General features: G+C 55.6%; 8 protein-coding genes across 8 annotated transcripts; 3 read left to right on the top strand and 5 right to left on the bottom strand.

Annotated features, from left to right (window-relative positions):
* Nucleotides 1–628: 628 nt before the first annotated feature.
* On the bottom strand, nt 629–1,393 carry BJ171DRAFT_564972 (uncharacterized protein; the record flags this gene model as incomplete). The annotated part of the gene is made up of 3 exons (XM_053113326.1): nt 629–917; nt 1,025–1,289; nt 1,346–1,393. 3 exons carry the CDS (start codon nt 1,391–1,393, stop codon nt 742–744), a joined length of 489 nt encoding a protein of 162 aa, XP_052971244.1. The 3' UTR covers nt 629–741.
* A 741-nt stretch (nt 1,394–2,134) lies between these two features.
* On the top strand, nt 2,135–3,467 carry BJ171DRAFT_564971 (uncharacterized protein; the record flags this gene model as incomplete). Its single annotated transcript, XM_053113325.1, has 5 exons — nt 2,135–2,259; nt 2,330–2,412; nt 2,558–2,805; nt 2,934–3,177; nt 3,403–3,467. Coding segments are annotated over exons 1-5 (654 nt in total), but the record flags the coding sequence as incomplete, so codon positions are not given.
* Nucleotides 3,468–8,178: 4,711 nt separating this feature from the next.
* BJ171DRAFT_488687 (uncharacterized protein) lies at nt 8,179–8,875 on the bottom strand. The gene has a single exon (XM_053109408.1). It carries the CDS (start codon nt 8,868–8,870, stop codon nt 8,391–8,393), a length of 480 nt encoding a protein of 159 aa, XP_052971242.1. The 5' UTR covers nt 8,871–8,875; the 3' UTR covers nt 8,179–8,390.
* Nucleotides 8,876–9,491: 616 nt separating this feature from the next.
* BJ171DRAFT_419057 (uncharacterized protein) lies at nt 9,492–10,574 on the top strand (the record flags this gene model as incomplete). Its single annotated transcript, XM_053107373.1, has 2 exons — nt 9,492–9,744; nt 10,201–10,574. 2 exons carry the CDS (start codon nt 9,492–9,494, stop codon nt 10,572–10,574), a joined length of 627 nt encoding a protein of 208 aa, XP_052971241.1.
* Nucleotides 10,575–11,070: 496 nt separating this feature from the next.
* BJ171DRAFT_595570 (uncharacterized protein) lies at nt 11,071–15,655 on the bottom strand. Its single transcript, XM_053114612.1, has 3 exons — nt 14,583–15,655; nt 14,060–14,469; nt 11,071–13,988 (listed from the first exon to the last, which is right to left on the bottom strand). Exons 1-3 carry the CDS (start codon nt 15,629–15,631, stop codon nt 11,158–11,160), a joined length of 4,290 nt encoding a protein of 1,429 aa, XP_052971240.1. The 5' UTR covers nt 15,632–15,655; the 3' UTR covers nt 11,071–11,157.
* Nucleotides 15,656–16,350: 695 nt separating this feature from the next.
* BJ171DRAFT_454881 (histone-fold-containing protein) lies at nt 16,351–17,174 on the bottom strand. The gene is made up of 2 exons (XM_053108261.1): nt 17,064–17,174; nt 16,351–16,946 (listed from the first exon to the last, which is right to left on the bottom strand). The coding sequence occupies exons 1-2, from the start codon at nt 17,106–17,108 to the stop codon at nt 16,575–16,577; spliced, it is 417 nt and encodes a 138-aa protein (XP_052971239.1). The 5' UTR covers nt 17,109–17,174; the 3' UTR covers nt 16,351–16,574.
* Nucleotides 17,175–17,455: 281 nt separating this feature from the next.
* BJ171DRAFT_418955 (histone H2B) lies at nt 17,456–17,860 on the top strand (the record flags this gene model as incomplete). Its single annotated transcript, XM_053107364.1, has 1 exon — nt 17,456–17,860. The coding sequence occupies one exon, from the start codon at nt 17,456–17,458 to the stop codon at nt 17,858–17,860; it is 405 nt and encodes a 134-aa protein (XP_052971238.1).
* A 264-nt stretch (nt 17,861–18,124) lies between these two features.
* BJ171DRAFT_557702 (MCM2/3/5 family-domain-containing protein) lies at nt 18,125–22,015 on the bottom strand (the record flags this gene model as incomplete). The annotated part of the gene is made up of 14 exons (XM_053113108.1): nt 18,125–18,210; nt 18,284–18,366; nt 18,453–18,692; nt 18,784–18,837; nt 18,924–19,096; nt 19,261–19,468; nt 19,515–19,854; nt 19,977–20,072; nt 20,193–20,444; nt 20,536–20,687; nt 20,805–21,036; nt 21,188–21,311; nt 21,390–21,466; nt 21,610–22,015. 14 exons carry the CDS (start codon nt 22,013–22,015, stop codon nt 18,125–18,127), a joined length of 2,523 nt encoding a protein of 840 aa, XP_052971237.1.
* Nucleotides 22,016–22,340: the final 325 nt, after the last annotated feature.

Below are 22,340 nucleotides of genomic sequence, written 5' to 3'. Positions count from 1 at the left end.
CTTGGAGGAAGTGTGTACCCGCATGGTCCGCCGTGTAGGCTGGAGAGTCGGTAAGAGCCGCAACAGGGGTGTGAGCTTGCTTGAACGCCCACTGCTAGGTACCGCATGGTGCTCATGGCCGGTTGAATAATCTTGAATATACATCTATCGTAAACAAAAAAAGGACATTCCTGACCGGGACTTTCAGCTCATACATAGTCTATCACCAAGAACGATCGCCCTGGTCCTCGGCCAATGTAACCAGCGTTGATGTAAGCGCCATGAAGTTTCTCGATATGAAAGGAGATATCCAGTTCTGATCACAGATGGTGAGGTTTTTCGGAGTTTGAGTGTATAATCGCATTAACAATCTGGATTTTCGAGAATCTCGAGAGCCAGAAATCGACAGTTAACCACACACCTACCAGCGACTCACTCCCTGCTGACTGAGTCATTCAAAGTGTAGATATAACAACAGAGTCTCCTCCAAGGGCGATGCCTGTCCGCGCCATGTCCTACCACCCTCCCCAAAGTCTTCAAGCGCATGGAGTGCCATGCGTTTCAGAACCCTCATGGCTCTTGGCTGATGGTGGACTAGTCCAACGAGCCAGGGACGCCGCCAGCAGCAACTTGCCACTTGCTGTGGACAGGCCGCTGCGGCTGAGTGCAACGAGACTAATGTACAAAAATGGGGGAGGGCGAAGAAGCCGGCCGCAACCAAACAGAGTCGGGAAAGCTCAGCCCAGTCTCGTGCCGGAGTGCCTAATAGTGCCGGGGAAAGCAGAAGGTCTTGTGGTCGTCGACGGCCTTGACACACTGGTGGGCGGAGTGGTCGACGGCGTTCATGCAGGCGACGGCATGATCGGAGCCACCATCCTGGCAGAACAGCTTCTTGAGCTCAGCACGGAGGTAGGTACACTCGGTATAGGTGGAGACGGCTGAGACAGGTCGGATGAAGATATCGGTGAGCAAGCTGGGTCAGAGAAGCAGCCGAATATACAAGCCAGAAAGGGATGTGGCTCGGCCAACCTTCGGTGATACTTACAGAAGCCGCTCTCGCAGCTATCGTCAGAGGTCGAGCCCTCGACGGCAGCAGAGGACTTCCAGGAAGGCTTGGCGCACTTGTCCTTGGTGCAGACGAGATCGTCGGAGCAGTCGTGCTCGCTGCTGCAAGAAGCACCCTCGCAGTGGCCCTTCCAGGAGCAGTAGCCATCCTTCTTGGCACACTTGCCCTTGGAGCAAATCAGCTCACCAGAGCAGTCGTTGTAGTTGTTGCACGAGGCACCTCGCAGTGGCCAGGCCAGGCACAGCTGGAGCCGTGCGAATCAAGCTGGGAAAGATCAAAGAAGGGGGCAGCGCGAGCAACAGCGAGGAAGGCAGCGGCCGAGACGCAGATGAGCATGATGAACTTCATGGTGACGATGGAGATGTGCGCAAAACGAGGGAATCAGAAAGTGGTATGTGGGCGGCCGAATGGAGGCTGGAGCGGTGTTTGAGCGGGTTTGGCTATGAGGTGTGGTGGTGGGGAATTGATGCCAGGTTTATATCAGACAGGCGATGCGGTGGCAGAGCGATCACCGCCCCTAATCTTGCATGGAAGTGCCCGGACCACAGGGATCTTTGGTCAGCGTCCTGCCACTGAGGTGCATGTCCAATCCAGAGGGATCAATCTGGCATCGGTGTGATCATGGGCAAGCGAGCTGGTGGCGCTGCAGACGAGTTGGATGCAACGAGAGACGACGATTGAAACCGAGGACGGCCATCGACACAGGCGGGAGTTGACAGAACGAGTGATGCTACGACCATGATGAGTGATGCAACAATCATGACGAGACAGGATCAAGACATGGCACACATGGCGATGCGCCGAGCTGCGTTGATTTGGTGTCGTTGTCTCCTGGCATCGACAGCACCATGTCTGGTCCCTGTCCCCACACCTCAGCAATCCCACCGCCCCATCCCACGCTGCATGGATTCATGGTTATCGTGGGTGCTATGGCTCCATACACACATGTATCGCCGTCCCTGTCCTCGCCACCCTGCATCTCTCCGTCCACTGCCACCATCGCAAGCTCGCTCTGGGTTGTCACGTTCTCGATTCCGAACGGGGACGGTGCTTGGTCGCCCACTTGGCACGCCCTTTCCGCTTGGCCCAATGTTCGGTGCCTCTCCCTCGTCTCCATCTGTCAACCTCCAGCCCATCCAGCTTTCCATCGATTCTTTCATCGATCCGTCCGCACATCCCATCCAGCAGCCAGCGTGCCATGTCTGCAGCCACAGGTGAGACTCTGTTGATGATGCATCACCGATGGTTGGCGATGGCAATGTCTGCTGCTGACCCTTGTGCCAGACTTTGATGCCTTCCTGGACAAGCACGATCTCGCCAGGAACAAGACCCTCCTGGTCGACCACGAGATCGACAGCACCGACCTGGTGGGTTGCTTGACTCTGTCGCCGATGGCATGATGCACTCGATGGTTGGCGATGTCCGTGCTGGCGATGGAATGTCGCCGACACTGCGGCCGTCGATGCCCCTGGCCATCCAGACATTGTTGCTGAACAACGGCTGCCTGTCCAGGTCCTCTCTCTGACCGAGCCAGAGATGAAGCAGATCGGGCTCAAGCTCGGCGCCATCAAGAAGATCCAGCGAGCCCAGCGCCAGAACACCGAGTCGCCTGTTGTCGTCCACAAGAGCGAGCCACCACCATCCAAGACACCCGATGGCAGCGAGAGCGCTGTTCTCCCTGTGGTCCGATACAGACCGCCTCCGCTGACCAGGGGATGGAAGTGCCAGCTGGGCAACAGGGACCACGAGGTGTTCATCAGGTGCGGCGATGTCTGTGGTGCAGTGTGGGGTGTCTGCACTCCAGCCGGTCGATCATCAATCCATGTCCATGTCTGCACTGGCAACACCGACATCCAGAGTGCCCACTGACCATCGCCTCTTTGTCCAGCTATCGAGTCTTCAGCGACGAGATGCCCGCAATCAAGCTCTACGCCGCCCTCAAGTCGTCCAGCCAATACGACAAGAACCTGTGTCCGTACCTCGACCAGCTGTGTCTCGTCGATGCCATGAACTGGGAGACGGGCTTCATCAACGGCCTGGTCAACTCGCAGGTCATTGTGCTGGTTCTGTCGGAGCGGGGACTGAGCCGCACCCGCGAGGCACACCTCAAGCCAGACAACCAGTTCCTGGAGGTGAGCAAGCGAGCGGTTGGCCAAGCCATCCATGTCGATGCACTTGCACTCAATAGTCCCCACACTCACACTCACACTCACACTCACACTCACACTCACACTCACACTCACACTCACACTCACACTCACACTCACACTCACACTCACACTCACACTCACACTCACACTCACACTCACACTCACACTCACACTCACACTCACACTCACACTCACACTCACACTCAGGTCCAGCATGCCCTGCGTCGGATGCGAGAGTCGGCCACCACCGGCCGCCCGGTGACCGTCCAGCCCGTCTACATGTGGTCGACCCGCATCATCAACAACCAGACCTATGCTTCCAAGTACTTCCCCAACCCCGACGACTTTCCCGACGAGCCGCCCTGCCACGATCTGAGTCCCCTCGTCGACGGCAAGCCCGTATCGATCCGCCAGACCATCCGAGATGTCCTGGCTCTCCAGCAGTTCAATGCAGCCGATGGGACGGCGGTGATGAGGTGGGTGGCTGCTGTCAGCCCATCGATGGCAAGCCATTTCTGCTGCATTGCTGTCATGCGTGATCGCAACATCCTGCACGCCATGCACACCATCCATGTCATGCACACCATCAATGCCATGCGCACCATGCTGCATCAGACTCCTCTCACAACACCACACGACACCATGTACATCGCATCACCTTGCTGCACATCCATCTGACCACATCCAACTGACTCCATTCCCTTTCGCACTCGTCCATCCCCCGCCACCAAACTCAGGCTCTCTCCGTACATCCGAGTGCTTGTGGCCAAGACCGAGAGGGCCATCGCCGAGGGCATCCTCTACCACCAGAGCCGACCCATCGTCCTCGCTGCCGACGAAGACTCGCAGCTCCGCGTCCTGCTCGATCCCATCGACTTTGACCCCGACAGGAAGGCGCTCGAGGATCTGTATGTCGAGGGAACCCGCCAGTGGCTGTTTGACCATGTCACTGCCTGGGTCGACGACGACGACAACGCCGACCTGGTCCTGTGGGTCAATGCCGTCGCCGGTGTCGGCAAGTCCGTCGCTGCTGCCCAGATCGCCAACATCCTGCTTGGCCGGGACCAGCTGGCGACATCGCTGTTCCTCAAGTACAACGACACCCGCAAGAACAACCCCCGCATCCTGCTGACCACGATCGCATATGGACTGTGTCGCTGGTACGCACCGATCGGCCGTCGGCTCCTCGACGCTGGCCACACCAAGGACGACCTCGACAAGATGAGCATCCCGGACCTGTTCAAGGCCGTGATTGAGGATCCACTCGAGGCACTTGGCCAGTACCGGCCCAAGGGAGCCGTCGTGGTGATGGTCGATGGACTGGACGAGTGCCATCCGCGCGACGAGATCCTGTCGCTCCTGGCCTGGCGACTCACGCAGCTGAAGGACGAGTCCCGGATCAAGCTGCTGCTGACGTCCCGCCCCGAGGCCGACATCAAGGCTGCCTTCCGAGGAGTGCCGACCACGACGATCGAGCCGTCGAGCGAAGACAACATCCGCGACCTCCGGGTGTTCATCGACCATCGTCTCAGGGACCATCCCAGCCTCAGTGAGTCGGACCGCACCCAGGCGATCTCGGTGCTGCTGGACCAGTCCAAGACATTCGTGTGGATCAACCTGATCCTCAACACCGTCGAGCACGAGCTGGAGACTCCCGAGCCTGGATCGACGCCGTGCGAGGAGAGCGACGCAGCACACGAGCCACGGACACTGACCCTCGAGATGATCCGAGAAATCAACGACTCGTCGGTGGATCTCAAGGGACTGTACCACAAGACATTTGCCAAGATCCACTCGCAGTCGAGCCACCCGGCCGACTTGGTCACGGTGGTGTCGGCGATCGCCACGGCCCAGTCGATCCTGACCCCACAGATCATCGCCGATGTGTTTGGACTCGAGATCGGCGTCGTTCGCGAGTGTCTCAAGAGCCTCAGTCTGGTCCTCGATCCTGGCGCCAATGGATTGGGCCCCCGAGACAGCCAGTCCACCAACACCGAAGTCAAGTTCAACCACAAGTCGGTGGCGGACTATCTCCTCGGCGATGCATCGGCTGGCCACCCGTGGCATGTGTCGAGCTCGTTCCACACGGTGTTTGCCCAGGGATGTCTCGGCGTGATCCTCTCGCACGAGCCAGTGATCAACATCTGCGATATCTACGACTTTCACGACAAGATCGCTGACCTCGAGGAGAGGGTCGCAGCCAAGATCACACCGTCGCTGCGATACAGCGTCGCACACTGGATCACACACTTTGTGTGGTGTGTGGAAGGAGTGGCCGAGTCGAGTCCGGTGTGGCAGTCGACCGAGATGGTCGATGTGGCAGCGGTGCTCACTCGGTTCGTCAAGACGCATGTGTTCTTCTGGCTCGAGTGTGGGTCGCTCACACATGTGGTCAAGCCGATCATCGAGCAACTGGCTGTGCTGCGAGGAGTGACCAACATGGCACCCAGCACCATCATCGACGACACCACGAAGGAACTGGTCAAGGACACGTATCGATTCATCCGCGAGTTTGCCGATCCGATCATCAAGAGTGCACCACAGGTGTACAACTCGGGGTATGCATTCACACCGAAGGAGACGGCGATCTACAAGACATATGCCGACCAACTCGAGGACAAGATCCCGTTCCTGGTCACTTGCGGTCCAGCACCGACCTGGGATCCGTGTGTGATGACACTCACTGGTCACTCGAGCCATGTGAACTCTGGCAATCTCACCCGATGGCAAGTTGATTGTCTCTGGTTCATGGGACAAGACCATCAAGTTATGGGATTCCACTACTGGGCAAATGATGCACACCCTCGAAGGACACACGGGCAGCGTGAACTCCGTGGCAATCTCATCCGATAGCAAGTGGATTGTCTCTGGCTCCATGGACTACACCATCAAGGTGTGGGATGCCGCCACAGGCCAGGTGAAGTATACTTATAACGCGCAATTCGGAGTGACTTCCGTGGCGATCTCACCGAATTGTCAATGGATTGTCTCTGCCTCTCACGATGTATCGATCAAAGTATGGGATACCATTTCGGGACAACTGAAGCACTCCATTGAAGGTCTCCAACGAGAAGTTCGCTCGATATCCATCTCGTCCGATGGCAAGTGGATTGTCTCTGGCTCTAATGATCTGACCATCAGAATATGGGATATCCTCACTGGCGAGCTCATGCGCAGTATCACGGAGCACCAAGATTTTGTGAACTCCGTTGCAATCTCGTCCGATGGCAAGTGGATTGCCTCTGGCTCTTGGGACAAAACCATCAGAGTGTGCGATGCCACCACTGGCGAATTATGCCACACTCTCGAGGGTCACAAAGATGCTGTACGCTCGGTTGTGTTCTCGCCTGATGGCAAGTGGATCGTCTCTGGCTCGAGCGACAAGACCATCAAGGTATGGAATTTCATCATGGAGCGAGTCAATCGCCCCCTCAAAGGGCACACAGATGATGTGAACTCCGTGGCGATCTCACACGATGGCCAGTGGATTATCTCTGGTTCATGGGACAAGACCATCAAGGTATGGGATACCATTACGGGCCAGCTGAAACACACCCTCGAAGGGCACAAAGGGACAGTAAACTCCGTTGCAATCTCATCCGATGGAAGGTTGATTGCTTCTGGCTCAATCGACAAGACCATCAAGGTGTGGGATGCGACCACGGGCGAAGAACATTACACACTCAAGGGACACAAAAGGATCGTCGTATCTGTGGAAATACCGCCTGAGGGTAATTCAATTTTGTCTCGGGATGAGAAGGGTATTCGATATCTCTGGATTTATCGTGAAGGGCAGTATATTCGGACCGACGATATCCCAGCCAAATGCTCGGCGGTATCAAGCCCCCTGTTTTCAGTCGGCTGGATCCAAATTGATATTGGAAGCGAATCCCAGTGGATCCGCCATGGCATTCATCCTGTCAAAATTCCATTCTCCCTATTCCGTAATTTGAACAAAACTTTATTCACCAAAGCTGAAGGAGCCATTATGATCAACTCTTGGCCATGTATAATTCTGGTGGGTCTAACTATCAATCGAAATCCCTTTATTCGGCTCATCTAACCCACCTACTTGAACAGCCAATTCACCTCAACACTCCAAAGATTGGAACCGAAGTCACGCCTGTTTGAATTCATGATAACAACATCCATACCCGCATCCCCAGCGCACTGGTTATAGAGACAAAGTCAGGCAGCTCACCGATACGCATCACAACAATGGAAATAGGCTTCAAAGGGGTGTTTGCGAGGCTACACCATGCCCTCGCCAAGGATGTCCTCTGTGCTCGCATTCTTCAACAGAATGTTACGAGCCCCATTGATGTCGCGATCTATCAACAACCCACACTCCCTGCAATGATACGCCTTGGCTGCTCCCAAGTCCCAGTTGATGTACCCGTACCGAGTGCATGTCTTGCTCGTGTACTCGTCCCGTGTCCTGGGCTTGGCTTTCGCCCGGACGGACAAGTGGCTCCGGGACCACAATGTAAAACTTGCCGGTCTTGGTCCGCATGATGCGAGTCTCGCAGAGGAAGGGAAGCTGCAGTCGGCGATCCTCGATGGTCCCGTCGGCACGGAGGCGGGGAAGGAAGCTCCTCTCCATCCGACTGTGCTTGAGTGGCCTCGTGGCACTCTTCATGCTTCTGGACAGCATGGGGTCGCCATCAGCATCCACAGGCTGTGGAAGGGGCGGACGCAGAAGCTGCACAGGAGTGTCTTGTGCACCAGGAGGAGCGACACCGAGGAACTCACGGATGTTGACTCGGTTCCAGAAGCTGGAGGTGGACTGAGTGGGGCCCAGAGTCGCTTCCTCATGTAGCAGGACTCGGAGGTGGATCGCTTCTTGCTGAGATAGCGGAGGCGGAAGTGCTTGACCTCCTCGCCACGGGCCTTCATGGCCGCGCACTTGGCGAGATTGGAGGCCAGGCTCTCGACAAACTCGTTGATGATTCCGTCGAGGAAGTCGTAGGCGTACTTCTCGGTGGTGATTCAGTGCTTGTCGGAGAAGACCCGGGTGCCGGCATTGACATAGCGCTGACGGAGCTGGGTCAGGACCATGTGGCAGAAGGAGAGGCACTTGCCAGGATGCGGGACCGGAATGGCGTCGACCAAGGCTTTCCACTGGTCCTTGTCAGACTTGGATAGACCGGGATGGGCCAGCTTGAGAGCGTCCAGGTAGGGAGTGTACGCCTCGGTCATCTGGGACCATAGAGTCTGTCGAAGAGTAAGCACCGAGGAGATGCTTGGTAGGAACATGGTGTACCCTGGTAAACACCCATTTGGAGACGATTACAATCCTTGTGATGCAATACGATTGCCTGTGCTACTTTTGTTGCTGATACCAGTCCGCTGAAGCGGCAGGTATGCGGAAGCAATGGGTGGGAAGTGACATTCGTTGGGAGAGGCAGATATCTTCGCTGAGGGCCCTGCTTGATTCTCACGGTCAGCATGTTGCGATGAGGAAATGAAGGCTTGGAGGCGAACTGGTGGTGCTCGGTGCAGCAAGCTGGAGCCAGGGCGTCACAGTCGATGTGGAACTGGATGGAATGGCTGTTACATCTTGCCTTGGCGAGAATGCAGGACTCGACACGATGTTCGATTCCATGATCGATTTCATGTATGTGGCAGTGTATGTGGCAGTACTTATACAACAACGACTCCAGCCAGCAAACCATCGGATCGAGCCAGGCTTGTGTGTGTGTGTTCGATGGCCAGTGTTTGGTTTGCTTCGACCCAAATTCCCTCACTGTCTCCTGTCCAGCTCCGTCACCACTTGCCACCTTCCTGTCTCCGTCAACATGGCCAGCATGGACGAGCCTGCTTCAACCAAAGCATCATCAGCCACCCACCAATCCCAAGCTGAAGCCAGAATACCATCGTCGATCCCCGATATCAACCAGCACTCATTCGAACACAACCCAGACATCTTCACCATCATCTGCTGCAACGACAGCTTCCAGCTTGCCCTCGATCACAGCACCATCAAGACCCTGCTCCGAGTGTGCCAACGAGCCTGGCCACTCCTGAGCTCCAAGGTGGCTCGCTTCAATAAATGGTGCCAGAATGCAGGACTGTGTCATCCAGATGGACAGCTGCGGATCGGTCTCACCCCCAGCGACTTGATTGCCATATCGCTGCATTGCGACGATCCGGTCACAGCCGACCGATCTTGGCTCGTTTCCCAAGCAGAGCAGGGCAAAGCTGTGGCCTCCTACTTCCTGGCTCGATTGCTGCAGGCTGATTTGGCTCGTCAACCCTCTACAAACAAGTACAGGCTGAGCCGGATCAACCAGCGAATGTTCCGCTCTCTGGAGAAGGCTGCCAACGCAAATCACACGATGTCACAGTTCCACTTGGCTGGATGCTATCGCAATGGTCTTGGAGTCGGCCAAGACCACACCAAAGCTGTCGATATGTATCGCAAGCTTGCGGAATGTGGAATGGCACAAGCCCAAATCGCTCTCGGTCAATGCTACGAGATTGGCAAAGGTGTCGATCAAGCCTATGACACTGCCATCGAGTGGTATTCCAAGGCTGCCGACCAAGGCAGTGAAGACGGCCGGCTCCATATCGAGTTTCTCCGTGGATGGTTCTCATTCATCGGCCATGGTGTCGAACAGAACGACGCTGATGCTTTCAATCACTGGCATGAAGTCAGCAACCTGTCCACCGATCCGATTATCAAGTCCATCGCCACCCACATGGTCGGGTGGATGCACTATCTCGGCCGGGGCACCGTGCGAGACGAACAGAAAGGTGTCAAGATCATCCGCGATAACCAATCAGATGGGTTCAAGCTCGGAGAGGACGAGTGTCTGGCATCTTGGTGGGACGACATCAAATCCGACTCAGCCGCAGCATGCAAGTTCTTCGAGTTGTGCCAGCTGGGATCGGATCGAGACTGGCTGTGCAGGCATCTCATGGCTATTTGTGTGTTCTATGGATTCGGAACCATGAAGAACCAGACCAAGGCAGTTGGTATCTTTGAGCAACTCGCCAACGAAGGCTACAGCGACAGCCAGTTCTGGATTGGAGATTGCTACTATCATGCCCTGGGAGTATCGCTTGACTACAAGAAGGCATTCGAGTGGTTCATCAAGTCGGCCAACCAAGGCAACTCATATGGACAGTGGAAGGTTGGTTATTGCTACTACAATGGACACGGAGTCGCCGAGGACAACGCTAAGGGATTCAAGTGGTTTCAAAAGTCGGCCGAGCAGGGCAATCGATACGGACAATGGTGGCTCGGCGACTGCTTCCATAATGCCTATGGTGTGCCTCAAGATATCGACACCGCTATCTCCTGGTGGCTCAAGTCCGCCGAGCAGGGCCAAGAAGATGCCATCAACGACCTCAATTTCCTTGGCAAGTGGCCCTGATGTCCGAGTTCCTCCAAACTCCACCTCCAAACCACCGAACCTGTTGCCTGTGCAACCAAACAACCGCACCACCCACACACATCCAAGGCACCATAACACCAAAGTGGACTTGCAAAATGGCTCCGATAGAGCAGCAATCGCTAAGTGGTGTTGTATTTGACATTCAATACATCCAATATACAAATAGTGCTGTCCCATAACAATCGCTGATGTTGATCGACCGAGAGAGCATCGAATGACTTGACAACGACAACCCGACATTCACAATCGATACTCATTTTGCAACCGTGGATGGTGGAATGAATCTGCACGATCCAGACAATCCCTCGCCACATGGTACCAGAGAAAGCAGGCACTAAGACCATCCTCCCCGGCACCAAGACCATCCTCCCTCGATCCGACACCAGGCAGGGTGCCCTGATCAGCATCGATGGACCGACAATAGGATGGCAAAAGCGGTACCTGTTCTGGACCCAAAGAGGCGGCGCAACTATCGTCAATGGAATACTACAATTTATTCGACGTTCCTCCACCAAGCCCGAAATGTGATGTGGAATCCGCTTTTACATGAGGAGGCATTCTCTTATTTCTTGCTACTTTCATCGTCTGAGTGCATGCGATATGGGACGGATGAGGTAGATTGGGATTCCTGAATCTTGTGTTTGGCTTCAGCAATGTTGGACGCGACTTGTTTGATATCCTTGTGGCCGGGATTATTGATGGTTTCGGTCCAGATCTCCAGCACCTCTCGGTACAAGTCAAGGGCGTTGACGTATTCGCGTTCAGCACATGCAACATCACCCAGGTTTTTGAGGACCTTTGCAATGTCGGGATGTCTTCGTGTTTTGTAATACTCGGTGAGAATGTCCACGGCTTCCTGAAGCATGCGTCGCGACTCGGAGAGTTTGTCCTGGAGACACTTGAGTACTCCATAGGCGTCAAGGGTCAAGGCAACCTGGACATGGGCTCGAGTTTTGAGGGTCTTGAGATAGATATCAAGGGCCTCGAGGTACAGCTTCTCGGCAAGCTCATATTCGCCGCGTATGCGAGCAACAGTGCCCAAGCGGCGCAGAGTGACGGCGACGTCGACATGTTCCCGAGTGCCATAGATCTTGATTTTGATGTCCAGCGACTCCTGGTAGTGCTTGGATGCGACCTCCAAGTCATCTTGGAAACTGGCGACGTTGCCCAGGCAGTGGATGATGGTGGCAACGAATCCGTGTTCTCGTGTGCCATAGATTTTTACACCAATGTCGAGGGCTTCTTGCAAGTACTTGAGAGCGCCATCGGTGTCACCCTGAAATTCTGTGACATTGCCCAGAGATCCGATCGTGGGGACGACTGAGAAATGTTGCCTAGTGCCATATAGTTTGGTCTGGAGGGCAAGCGTTTCTTCATAAAATTTGATAGCGATTCCATAGTAACCCTTCCACTCAGCAATGTTACCCATCTGTTGAATCATGGCGACGATATCTGGATATTCACGGGAGCCGTAGATTTTGGTCTTGATCTCGACCACCTCTTGGTAATACTTGAGAGTATCCTCGTAGTTGTACTGGACATTGGCAAGATCGCCCAGAGATTCAAACGTGGTAGCGACCATGAAGTGATTCTTTGTGCCATACACCTTGATCTGGATCTTGAGCGCTTCTTGATAGTATTTCAGGGCACCATTGTAGTCATATAGTTCCCTGGCCATGTTGCCCAGATAGTGGATGATGGCGGCAATTTCGGGGTGCTCTCGTGTTCCATAGAGCTTGACCTTGATATCAAGTGACTCCTGGTAGTACTGGCGTGCGGCTTGATATTCACGGAGTATACTGGAGATTATGCCCATGTCGATAATCGTTTTGGCGATTTCGTAGTGATCTCGCGTACCATACACCTTGACCCTGATTTCAAGTGCCTCCTGGTGGTGCTTCAGAGCGGCTCCTTTGTTACCTTGGAAGTTTAGTATTGTGGCAATGCCACTGATGATGGTGGCGATTTCAGGGTGATTTCGCGTGCCATATATCTTCGTTCTAATCTCTAGTGCTTCCTGGAAGTACTTCAAGGCGTCGTCGAACTTGAATTGTCTACTGGCCAGATGACCAAGCCTAAACAGTGCTTCCGCCATGTGGAGGTGCTCCCTAGTACCATAGAACCTGATATAGATATCAAGGGAATCTTGGAAGTATTGGACGGCGCTTTGATAGTTTTTCTGTGAATTGGCGATGGTTCCCATGTTGATGAGGGTACTGGCTACTTCGGGATGCTCTCGTGTGCCATAGACCTTGATACTGATATCAAGTGACTCTTGGTAATATTTGAGAGCAGCTTCGTAGTTACGAAGTGAGCTGTAGGCTTTGCCCATATTGTTGATTGCGATGGCAACATCAGGATGTTCTCGCGTGCCATAGACTTTGATCCTAATATCAAGTGACTCTTGGTAATATTTGAGAGCGGTCTTGTCCTCACCAAGGGAACTATAGACTTTACCCATGTCGCTGATCGCGATGGCAACATCGGCCCGATATCTTGTACCGAATACCTTGGTTCTGATATCAATGGCTTCCTGGTAATACTTGAGAGCAGCATGGTAGTCACCAAGCGAGTTGGCGATATCGCCTATGTTGTTGATAAGAGTGGCGACTGAGGGATGTTCTCGTGTGCCATATATCTTGGTCTTAATGTCGAGTGCCTCCTGGTAGTGCTTGAGAGCAGCTTCATAGTTGCCAAGTGAGCTAGCGATATCGCCCATATTGGCAATGCTTGAGGCAACATCGGAGTGTTCTCGTGTGCAATGATTATTGATTGTGATACTAAGTGCCTCTTCATAGTGCATGAGCGCCGTCCGGTAGTCACCTTTTGAGTTGGCGACATGGCCCATGCTATTGATTGTGGTGGCGATCGACAGGTGCTTGCGTGTTCCATACACGATGATTTGGATGCTCAGCGCCTCTTGGTAGTACTTCAAGGCAACTTCGTTTTTACCTTCGGATCTAGCCAATTCACCCATGTAGTTGAAAGCGTTGGCAACCTTCGGATGTTCCCGTGTGCGATAGAATTTGAGAGTTTTGATCAGGTGTCGCTCACATCCATATTTTGCCTTTTCAAAATGTCCGCGTGTCAGTGCAGTCTGCACAATGCGAGCCCCAATGGCCTGGTGGGTGTTCTTGGTATATTTATCTTCGGTGACCACAGATATGTGCCTGTCAAGATGTTCCGTATACTGATATGCATCCACCAACAGAGTTTCGGTGAGCTTGAGTAAAACTGTGCCCGTGGCATCTTCGATACCTTCGGCACTCAGTTCACTGTGTGCTTGGACATACTCTCGGGCCACTTGCTGAGTGAGCGAGTGGGTCGAGTACTGTCCCTCGGTTCCACTTCGGAGGAGACCACTCTGGACCATCATCTTGATCAGATCGGCCACTGCGGACAGGAAACTGATCAATTCCATGCATAAACACCATCAACTGCACTTCGATCCACTCGCAACTCACCTTCAGTCTTGAATTCCATCTTCTGTGCAATCTCCTTGATCAACTCGAACTGGATGTTGGTCGGCGCCACCAGACTGAGGGCATCGAGGCAGCCAGGCTGTTCGGTGCCCTCATCTCCTCGCTTCATCAGCGAGTCCAGCGACAGATCCACAATCACCTTGAGCGACGACCGCGTGTCGTCCTCGCCATCCTGCAGCGCCAATGCTCCTGCAAACGTGGCCTCGAGCACCGACAGGGGAGTGTCGTAGTTCTCGGCAAACGTCATGAATGTCTGGATGACGAGTGGATATCCGCTGATCTTGGCCGCGATGCTGTCGAGGGACTTCTTGGCCTCGTCTGACACAAGTCGCTGGACAATCATTGGCGACGACGACATGATGTAGTCGAGCGTGGTTTTGTCGTCCCAGTTGCTGAGACGGAGTGGGTCATGTTTGTATCCAGGGATCTTGTCTCAAGAGCACTGGCGAATGCACCAGGAGGCAGCGAGGTCAGCCGGGTCGTCACCACCACATCGCCGCCGAACCCGACCGACTTGGAGTGCTCAAACACAGAGTCGACCACGCCGATGTCATCGACATTGTCGAGCACCAGGAGATAGCCGTGTGTGTTGGCGAGGAACCTCGAGGCATGTTCCTTGATCTCATCGGGCTTGATGCCAGGGAACATCTCGATGAGTCCATCGAGGGCAGTCGACTCAGTCGAGCAGTTGATCCAGAAGACCTGGCGGTACTGTGGCTTGATGCCGATGGTCTCGGCCTTGATGGCGAGGAGGTCTTCCTTGTTGCTCGCATTCATAATGCCCATCATGAAGAACAGGATCTGGACGGCGAGGACGGACTTACCCATGCCACCCATGCCAGAGATGACGGCACGGCCAGTCAGGGTGAGCTGCTTGAGCAGGGTGTCGAGGTGGGCGGGATCGAATCGGAACTTGGAGTCGCAAAAGTATTTACGATGGATGGACGTAATGAGATCCATGTTGGGTGGGATGGGATGGACGAGGTTGAGGAGGCGGTAGACTCGCTTGTGCATCTGGTCGGGACGGAAGCCAAAGGACTGGATGCGTTTGATTCTGTCGAGGATCTGCTTGAGGGGGGCAAAGGCAGGGTCGTCGGGTAGGGACAACATGTTCGGCAGGAAGGGAGTGAAGACATCGACACCATCCTTGGTTTCCTTGGTGGCGATTCCGAGGGGAAGGACAGGGAGGGAGCGTTTGGCATCCTTGAGATCGAGGGCGGTCTTGATCTCAAGCAGAACACTGTCCTCCTGACCGGCAAGGGTGTTCTCAATCATAGGTTCGAACGATGCCCAACTGAGGAGCAGGAAGACGGCCTTGCTGGTGGGGAGGGCACTGATAGAGTTGGCATGAGGGTCGCTGGGATTGTTGAGGCAGTCGACATCGTGAAAGACGGAAAGGGGTTTGCCATATCGACGGAGGGCGACCGAGGTGAGCACCTCCTTCAAAGCCTGGACAGTGTCGGCATCAGTCTGGGCACGGTATGAGAGGAACAGGTCGTGGTCGGTGCCGTGGGCAGGGCAGGAATAGAGCTGGTTGCTGGTTGTGGTCAGCATGGTTGGCGATTGTCGAGCAGGAAAATGAGGAGAGAGGAGTTCGCCAGGCAAACCGAGGGGAACTGCCTGCTTAAATAGAAGTTGAGGATTGTAATGCCCATCCACCGAGGAGGCACCAAATATCCACAGAGCCACGACAATTTCCATTTTGAGCGAGCCATTCCGCTCAGTCATCCTGCCTTGTTTGCTATGACAAGTGACCTTGCTCATTCTCGATTGTTAACTCTACGTGCAATTTCAAATTTGCGTGTCTCAAACGATCGTGTTTCTCTTCTCGCATGTATCTCGCACTCCCAGAGCTTGCCATCCAGCCAGTCTCCACACCAGTTCAGTCCACAGGCCGACGAAAGTCTGTCCTACGATGGGTTACTCGTTTCCAGTTGGCCATCCCTCCATTCTATCATTGTGGGCGGCAATATCGTCGCATCTTGCCCGGCATTGGATGTGGACTGTCACCATTGCGGGCGGTTCCCCTGCAATGTCGTGCGAGCTGTGAGCTGCTTCTGCTCATTCTTTGGGATGGCGTTGAGATTCTCCAGCTCGTCCGGTTCGTCCTCGAGAGTAATACGAGCGTGGAGATGCGTCGAGTCCCTCGCTTCCGGGAACAGGATCATGCCGATCGGTCATCTACATAGTCACCGATCAGACAGGAACACTCTCCTGAATCCGCGGCGGACGCAGTCGCTTCCCACGGCCGCCATATCCAGGGTTCACAGACAGAGTTTCGATTGATGTATATATTAAATATGTACAAGTTTTGGTCTTGCGCAGAGAAAGTCAAAAAAGAGAGCGTCGACAGAGCAGTGAAGGATGTGTCTGCGAGAATCAGTGGCGATGGCTCACACAGAAATGCAGTGAGGGGGGGGAGTCGAGTGAGGGAAAGCAAGCGGAGGGGGAGGGCTCATGATCAGAAACCATGAAACGGTTGACACAGGCGTGGTGCTTAAGCCTCCTGCGAGGCCTTGGATCCAGGGACCTTGTCGGTCTTGGACTTCTTGGGCAGGAGGGTGGTGTGGATGTTGGGGAGGACACCGCCCTGGGCGATGGTCACGTTGCCGAGCAGCTTGTTCAGCTCCTCGTCGTTGCGGATGGCGAGCTGCAGGTGACGGGGGATGATACGGGTCTTCTTGTTGTCGCGGGCGGCGTTGCCAGCGAGTTCGAGGATTTCAGCAGCGAGGTACTCGAGGACGGCAGCGAGGTAGACGGGGGCACCGGCACCGACACGCTGGGCGTAGTTGCCCTTGCGCAGAAGACGGTGAACACGGCCGACGGGGAACTGGAGACCAGCGCGGGCCGAGCGAGACTTGGCAGAGGTCTGCATGGATGGATGGGCGGACAGAGATCGAGAATGTCAGCGACAGCAGATCGGATGCGTGCTGATCAGTCGAACGTCCGGCTGTGTGGGAGGTGCGAGGGCAGCGCAAAGACCAACCTTGGCCTTATCGGCAGAAGCAGACTTTCCCTTTCCGAGAGCCATTGCGATGATATCTGGTTGTTGAGGGGGCGGGTGGACGAAGATGCAAACGAAGATGCAAGCGAGGGTGCCGATGGGCCGCCGAAAGCCCCCGCGGCAGCCTCGCCTTTTTAGCTGCCGCGCGAACAGCCCAGCGCCAGCCAGCGACAAAGGGCCGCCCAGGCGTGTGTCACCGCGCACCCGCCAATCAGCGCGCACCTTCACCTCCGCGCCCGTCGCCGCCCCGTCCCGCCGCTGCGCCACGCGCCGTGCCCGTATAAAAGACCCGGGCTGCCGCCCGCCCGATTGCCAGGCATCCCATCCGATCCGACTCGCCCACCCCAGCCAGAATCTCGCATCTGCATCTCGCCATGGCCCCCAAGGAAGCTCCCGCTGCTGCTCCCGCCGGCAAGAAGCCCGCCGGAAAGGCCCCCGCCAAGACCGCTGACAAGAAGGCCGGCGCTGCCGCCAAGGGCGGTGTTCGCAAGATCACCCGCAAGGAGACCTACTCGACCTACATCTACAAGGTCCTCAAGCAGGTCCACCCCGACACCGGCATCTCCAACAAGGCCATGTCCATCATGAACTCGTTCGTCCACGACATCTTTGAGCGCATCGCTGCCGAGTCCTCCAAGCTCGCCTCGTACAACAAGCGCTCGACCATCTCCTCGCGCGAGATCCAGACCGCCGTCCGCCTGATCCTCCCCGGCGAGCTCGCCAAGCACGCCGTCTCTGAGGGCACCAAGGCCGTCACCAAGTACCAGTCCTCCAAGTAAATTCCCCAGTTCCACTCGCCCGCCGTCCCCACGCCCTCTCCCATTTTTGATCCTGTACATTGTTCGCACGCTGATCCAGCCAAGTGGTGTCTCTCGATACCGACGCCCCCCCCCGAAACACAGCAATACATATTTAAAGGTGTCACTGCATTCACGAGACCGTGCTGAGCTGATACATTCTGTGTGGGATGACATGCGGTGCAGTGTGTTAGCAGAGGTTGATGGCGACACGAGGCAACCAGCACATGTCTGCAACACTCCCACCTACCGTGGCCCCTTCTTGAGCAGATATCCGTGGTTGTTCAGGGATTGGATCATGTCGCCGAACCGATCAAACTTGAGACCGATATCTGTTGACCGAGGCAGTCCATGAGCTCGCTGCCGTTGCCCAACCAACCACGCCTGCGGCACCGACAGGCATACCCTTTGCGATTTGGTACAGGTCGTCGTAACTGAACCTGTTTGTTCCTCGAATCCGCGCCGCCTGGCTGAGCTCGGCCACAAATCTGGAGAAAGCAAAGCAGTCAGAAACCCAGCCTGGATCCTCGCACGCCATACCCGTGCCATCCATCACAATGATCGCTAGTCATACCGCTTGGGCTCGGCCTGCTTGCTCATCCCGGTGCCATGTTGCGACCGCGCAAAGTCCATCTGCCCGATTTCGTCTTCATATGTCTCCCACAGACTGAACTTCATCAGCTCTATGACATCTCGCGCGTCATCCTCGGTCACCTGCTCGCGCAGCTCCGCGCGAGCCCTGGCTTCGGCAAGCCGAATCATGGACTCGAGCTGGCGTGTGGTGATCGGCGTCGAATCGATACTGCGATGCTTTCTGTGAAGAACGACAATCAGACATCGAACAAACACCATTCTCATGGTCCGCGGAGCCATCGATCCACGTCTGCATCGTTGCCTCTACTTGCCTTCGCAGAGTCAGATAGAATTCTTGAAGCACCCCGGCTGCGCCCTCACTCATCCTGCCGCAGACATAGATGTTAGCTTGTGTCCAGGCCCTGAACAGCCCAGCCCGTCGCCCATTCATGATCACTGTCGCGATTCCTACCGCGGGTGGACGTATTTCTTGGCATATGCAATATACTTGCGCAGGAGCGATGGCGGTATCGGATCCAGCTCCTCGTCGACACCAACCCGCAAACGGTCAAGCAGCGTTCCAACGTCGGCGACGCTGGCGACGCTTCCGGTGCCCATGGCTCCACCGGGTCGTGCTCCCGATATCTTGGATACGGCGTGCTTTCCGGAGTGGAGCTGGCATGATGAATTGTGGCGCCACCGTGCTCAGGTCAGCCATGTCCATGTTCCTGCAGGGGATCGTCGAGTGGCAAGAAAGCCGCGTGTCGTATCCATGCTTGGCTCGGGCTCCTCTCAATCCAGGCTCTCACCTTCATGATATGCTCCGAAAGGAACATGTCCATCGCCTCGTCTGGACGATCGAGCAGAATAAACACCAGATCGAAGCGGGAAAGGAGTGCACCATTCATCCTGAGGTTCTCCGAGACAGTCTTGGACTTGCTGATGTGGTGGGTAGAGGCGGTGCAGTGGGTGGAGATTTCAAGAATGATCAACGATTCAGTCTGTCGCCTTGTCGTGCTTGGATCCATCCCACCCACCCATCGTCGCATGCACTTGCACTCACTTGTAGTGTCCTCCGACCGGGTTGGCGGCTGCAAGGATGCTGGTGCGTGCAGGCAGATTGCACACAATCCCAGCCTTGGCGATGCTGATGGATTGCTGTTCCATAGCCTCGAGCAGCGCCTGGTACTCGGTGATCTTGTCAAACTCGTCGATGCAACATATGCCCTGGTCTCCCAGCACCAGTGCGCCGGCTTCGAGGGCCGTGTCGCCAGAATCCGAGTCCTTGCACATCGTAACGGTCAGACCACTGGTCGTCGTGGCATTGCCGCAAACATAGACGCCTCTGGGGGCCACCTTGCATGCCGCTGTCAGCATCTGTGACTTGCCGAGACCCGGGTCGCCTGGGATTCATGTAGTCTGGTATTCAGTGACAGAGCATCATTTGCAAACTGAAAGCCCCATCGGCGCGGCACCCCTGATGCACCGCGACTCATTCGGATATCAAGATGCACGGCGCTCGCACCTACTACTAGGACATGTGGATCGCTTCGCATCACAATGTCCCGGATGGTCTCCTGTGCTCGACGGCGTCCGCCAAACAGAGCGAGCACGAGGCCAGCTGGTATAGAGTCATGGGAAAGTGTCAGTCTGATATTCTCAAAGCGTCTCCAAGAACAAATACAACCGCATCGTTGCTGTTGTCAGAGAGCCTGTTCGGAGCGAAACAAAGCTCACATACCCTTGACAAGCTCGTGGCCAAAGATCGCTGGGCACAGTGAGTTGACGACGAGCCTGAAGATGCCGTTTCCCTGCTCGTGCACTTCCTGGATGCCGTAAAGGTCCTTTTTTGAGAACTGGACAAAGTCCTTGGTGAAGCCAGGGTCGTTTCCGTCGCCCTGGTCCGCGATATCGTCAATAGATCCCGAGGCTGCCTTGACCATCGAGTTGACGTCAATGTAGAGATAGTACATCTGAGTTGTGGCTCGCTTGCCTGTCCGAGGACAGAGACCGTCGTTAGCTAAAGTACATGTCAATGCGTCCCCATCACAGATGTGCAGTGTTGAGATTGACCTGCAACCCACCTTCTTCTGTGGACAGCACCTTCACCGTGCCAGCAAGGGAAACAACATCCCCCGGCGTTACAACGTCGACAAGATCGTCGGTCACCTCGCATTCGACCGTGCGCGGAATACGACCCGAATCGACCTGCTCGTCAGGCAGTTTTTCTTGGATTCTGGACTCGAGCCGTCACAACAAGCATTGTCAGATTAATACTTTCGTGTCTCTCGCTGATAGCATCTGTCGATTTGATCCACCTTAACTCTGCCCGATGCGGATCGTCCCAGCCCACCTGATCTTTTGCCAGTCCGCGGTCCTGGTCTCGCTGTTTGCACCTCGGCTGGGAGTAAACGACCGGCTCTTGCATCCGTACTTGACACATTTGGTTGGGACAACATACTTGCCGTCGGATATGGCCAGTGTCTGAGACTCGTTGCAGTTGTTGCACACAAACGACATCTGCAGGACGATGGGCTTGACCGACGACACCCGAACAACTGTCCCGCGGATCGAAATGAAGCGACCTGGGAAAGCAGCGGCGACATGGAAAGTTCGGTATAGTCAAAGTGGACGAGACGGACTGATGTGTCAGCGCCATGAACGACCCCGGCTATGATACAACATGCCATCATTGCTGAGTCGTCGGAGGGTGCGATCGGCTCTCCAGATACAGACCCATCAGGTTGGCCTTGAGCTCCTTGAGCGGCGTGATGGGCTCATAGTGACTGAGCCGGACGACTTTCTTGATGATGTGCGGCGAGCAGGTCGGGTCGATCCTGGAAAGCATGGTGCCGAGAACCTGGACGCAACGGCAGCCATGAGTCGATGCCATACTATTGCCTGACTCATCGCAACCATCGTTCGGACCATTCCTCACCTCGGATGCAGCAAGCCCGAGAGCCGAAAGCATCTGGACTGGCTGGGTCATGAGCTTGTTTTGCAGATCGTGGACGCCTGCATGCAGCTTGAGGTGCTGAAAGTCGGCATTGATGCAGGTCTTCTCGATAAAGGCCATGAGCTCGGACTCGTCCTATGGCCGGGGACCGTTCAAAACCATTGCCAGCGCTGGCTCTGAGGAACAACCAAAGCTGGCTCACTCCACTCTGTTGCTTTGCTGGTCGCCCCCCCCCATCCATCCGGGACGATCGTTTGATCAGCCATCCGGGCCGGCCGTGCTGCACCTACCACCGATTCCTTGATGACCCGATCAAAATACTTGACGAAAGCCTCGATCCAGGGAACCACCTCGTTGGTGGACTGGTACGGCTCGTCCGGAAAGTGATCGTACCAGAACCGATACGGGCTTGCCGGCCGAGCACGGCTCGTCCCGGGCTTTGCAAAGGGTGAGTTGTGGATGATCGCAGCATTCGCAGCACGGACATGGGCAGCACTGCCAGCGATAGCCTGAGCAGCCGTGGCCGGCAGCGATGGGGCCGATAGGAGATGCAGCGGCTCGCCCTCCTGTGAGTCAAGCACCGTCTCGTCGTCCTCGCCGTCGTCCATGGCGTCAACCATGGCATCATCGGAAACGGCCGGATCCTGGCCGGAAAACAGATCATCGTCCAGTTGACTGCCCCGCTGCCGGGCCGACGATCCGCCACGGGTATAGCGCTGGCCACGACCGCCTCGCCAGTGTCCTCGGCCGCTGGAGGAGCCTGCTCTGCCCCGGCTGTATGGGTGTGGGCGGTTGGTCGACATGGGCCGAGAGATGCAGGGCAAAGGGCTGCTGCAAAGTCGCTTGCCTGATCCGGCTTTGGATCTGGGCGCCGATGCGAAACGTGAACCACCAGCCGCACATTCGGCAGTCCCGTACAGCGATGGTGGACGC

Source organism: Polychytrium aggregatum (assembly GCF_025602895.1).
Source record: "Polychytrium aggregatum strain JEL109 chromosome Unknown BJ171scaffold_3, whole genome shotgun sequence".
Lineage (NCBI taxonomy): Eukaryota > Fungi > Chytridiomycota > Chytridiomycetes > Polychytriales > Polychytrium > Polychytrium aggregatum.
Note: the sequence above shows the minus strand (reverse complement) of the source record. Positions and strands in the feature narration are given on the sequence as shown.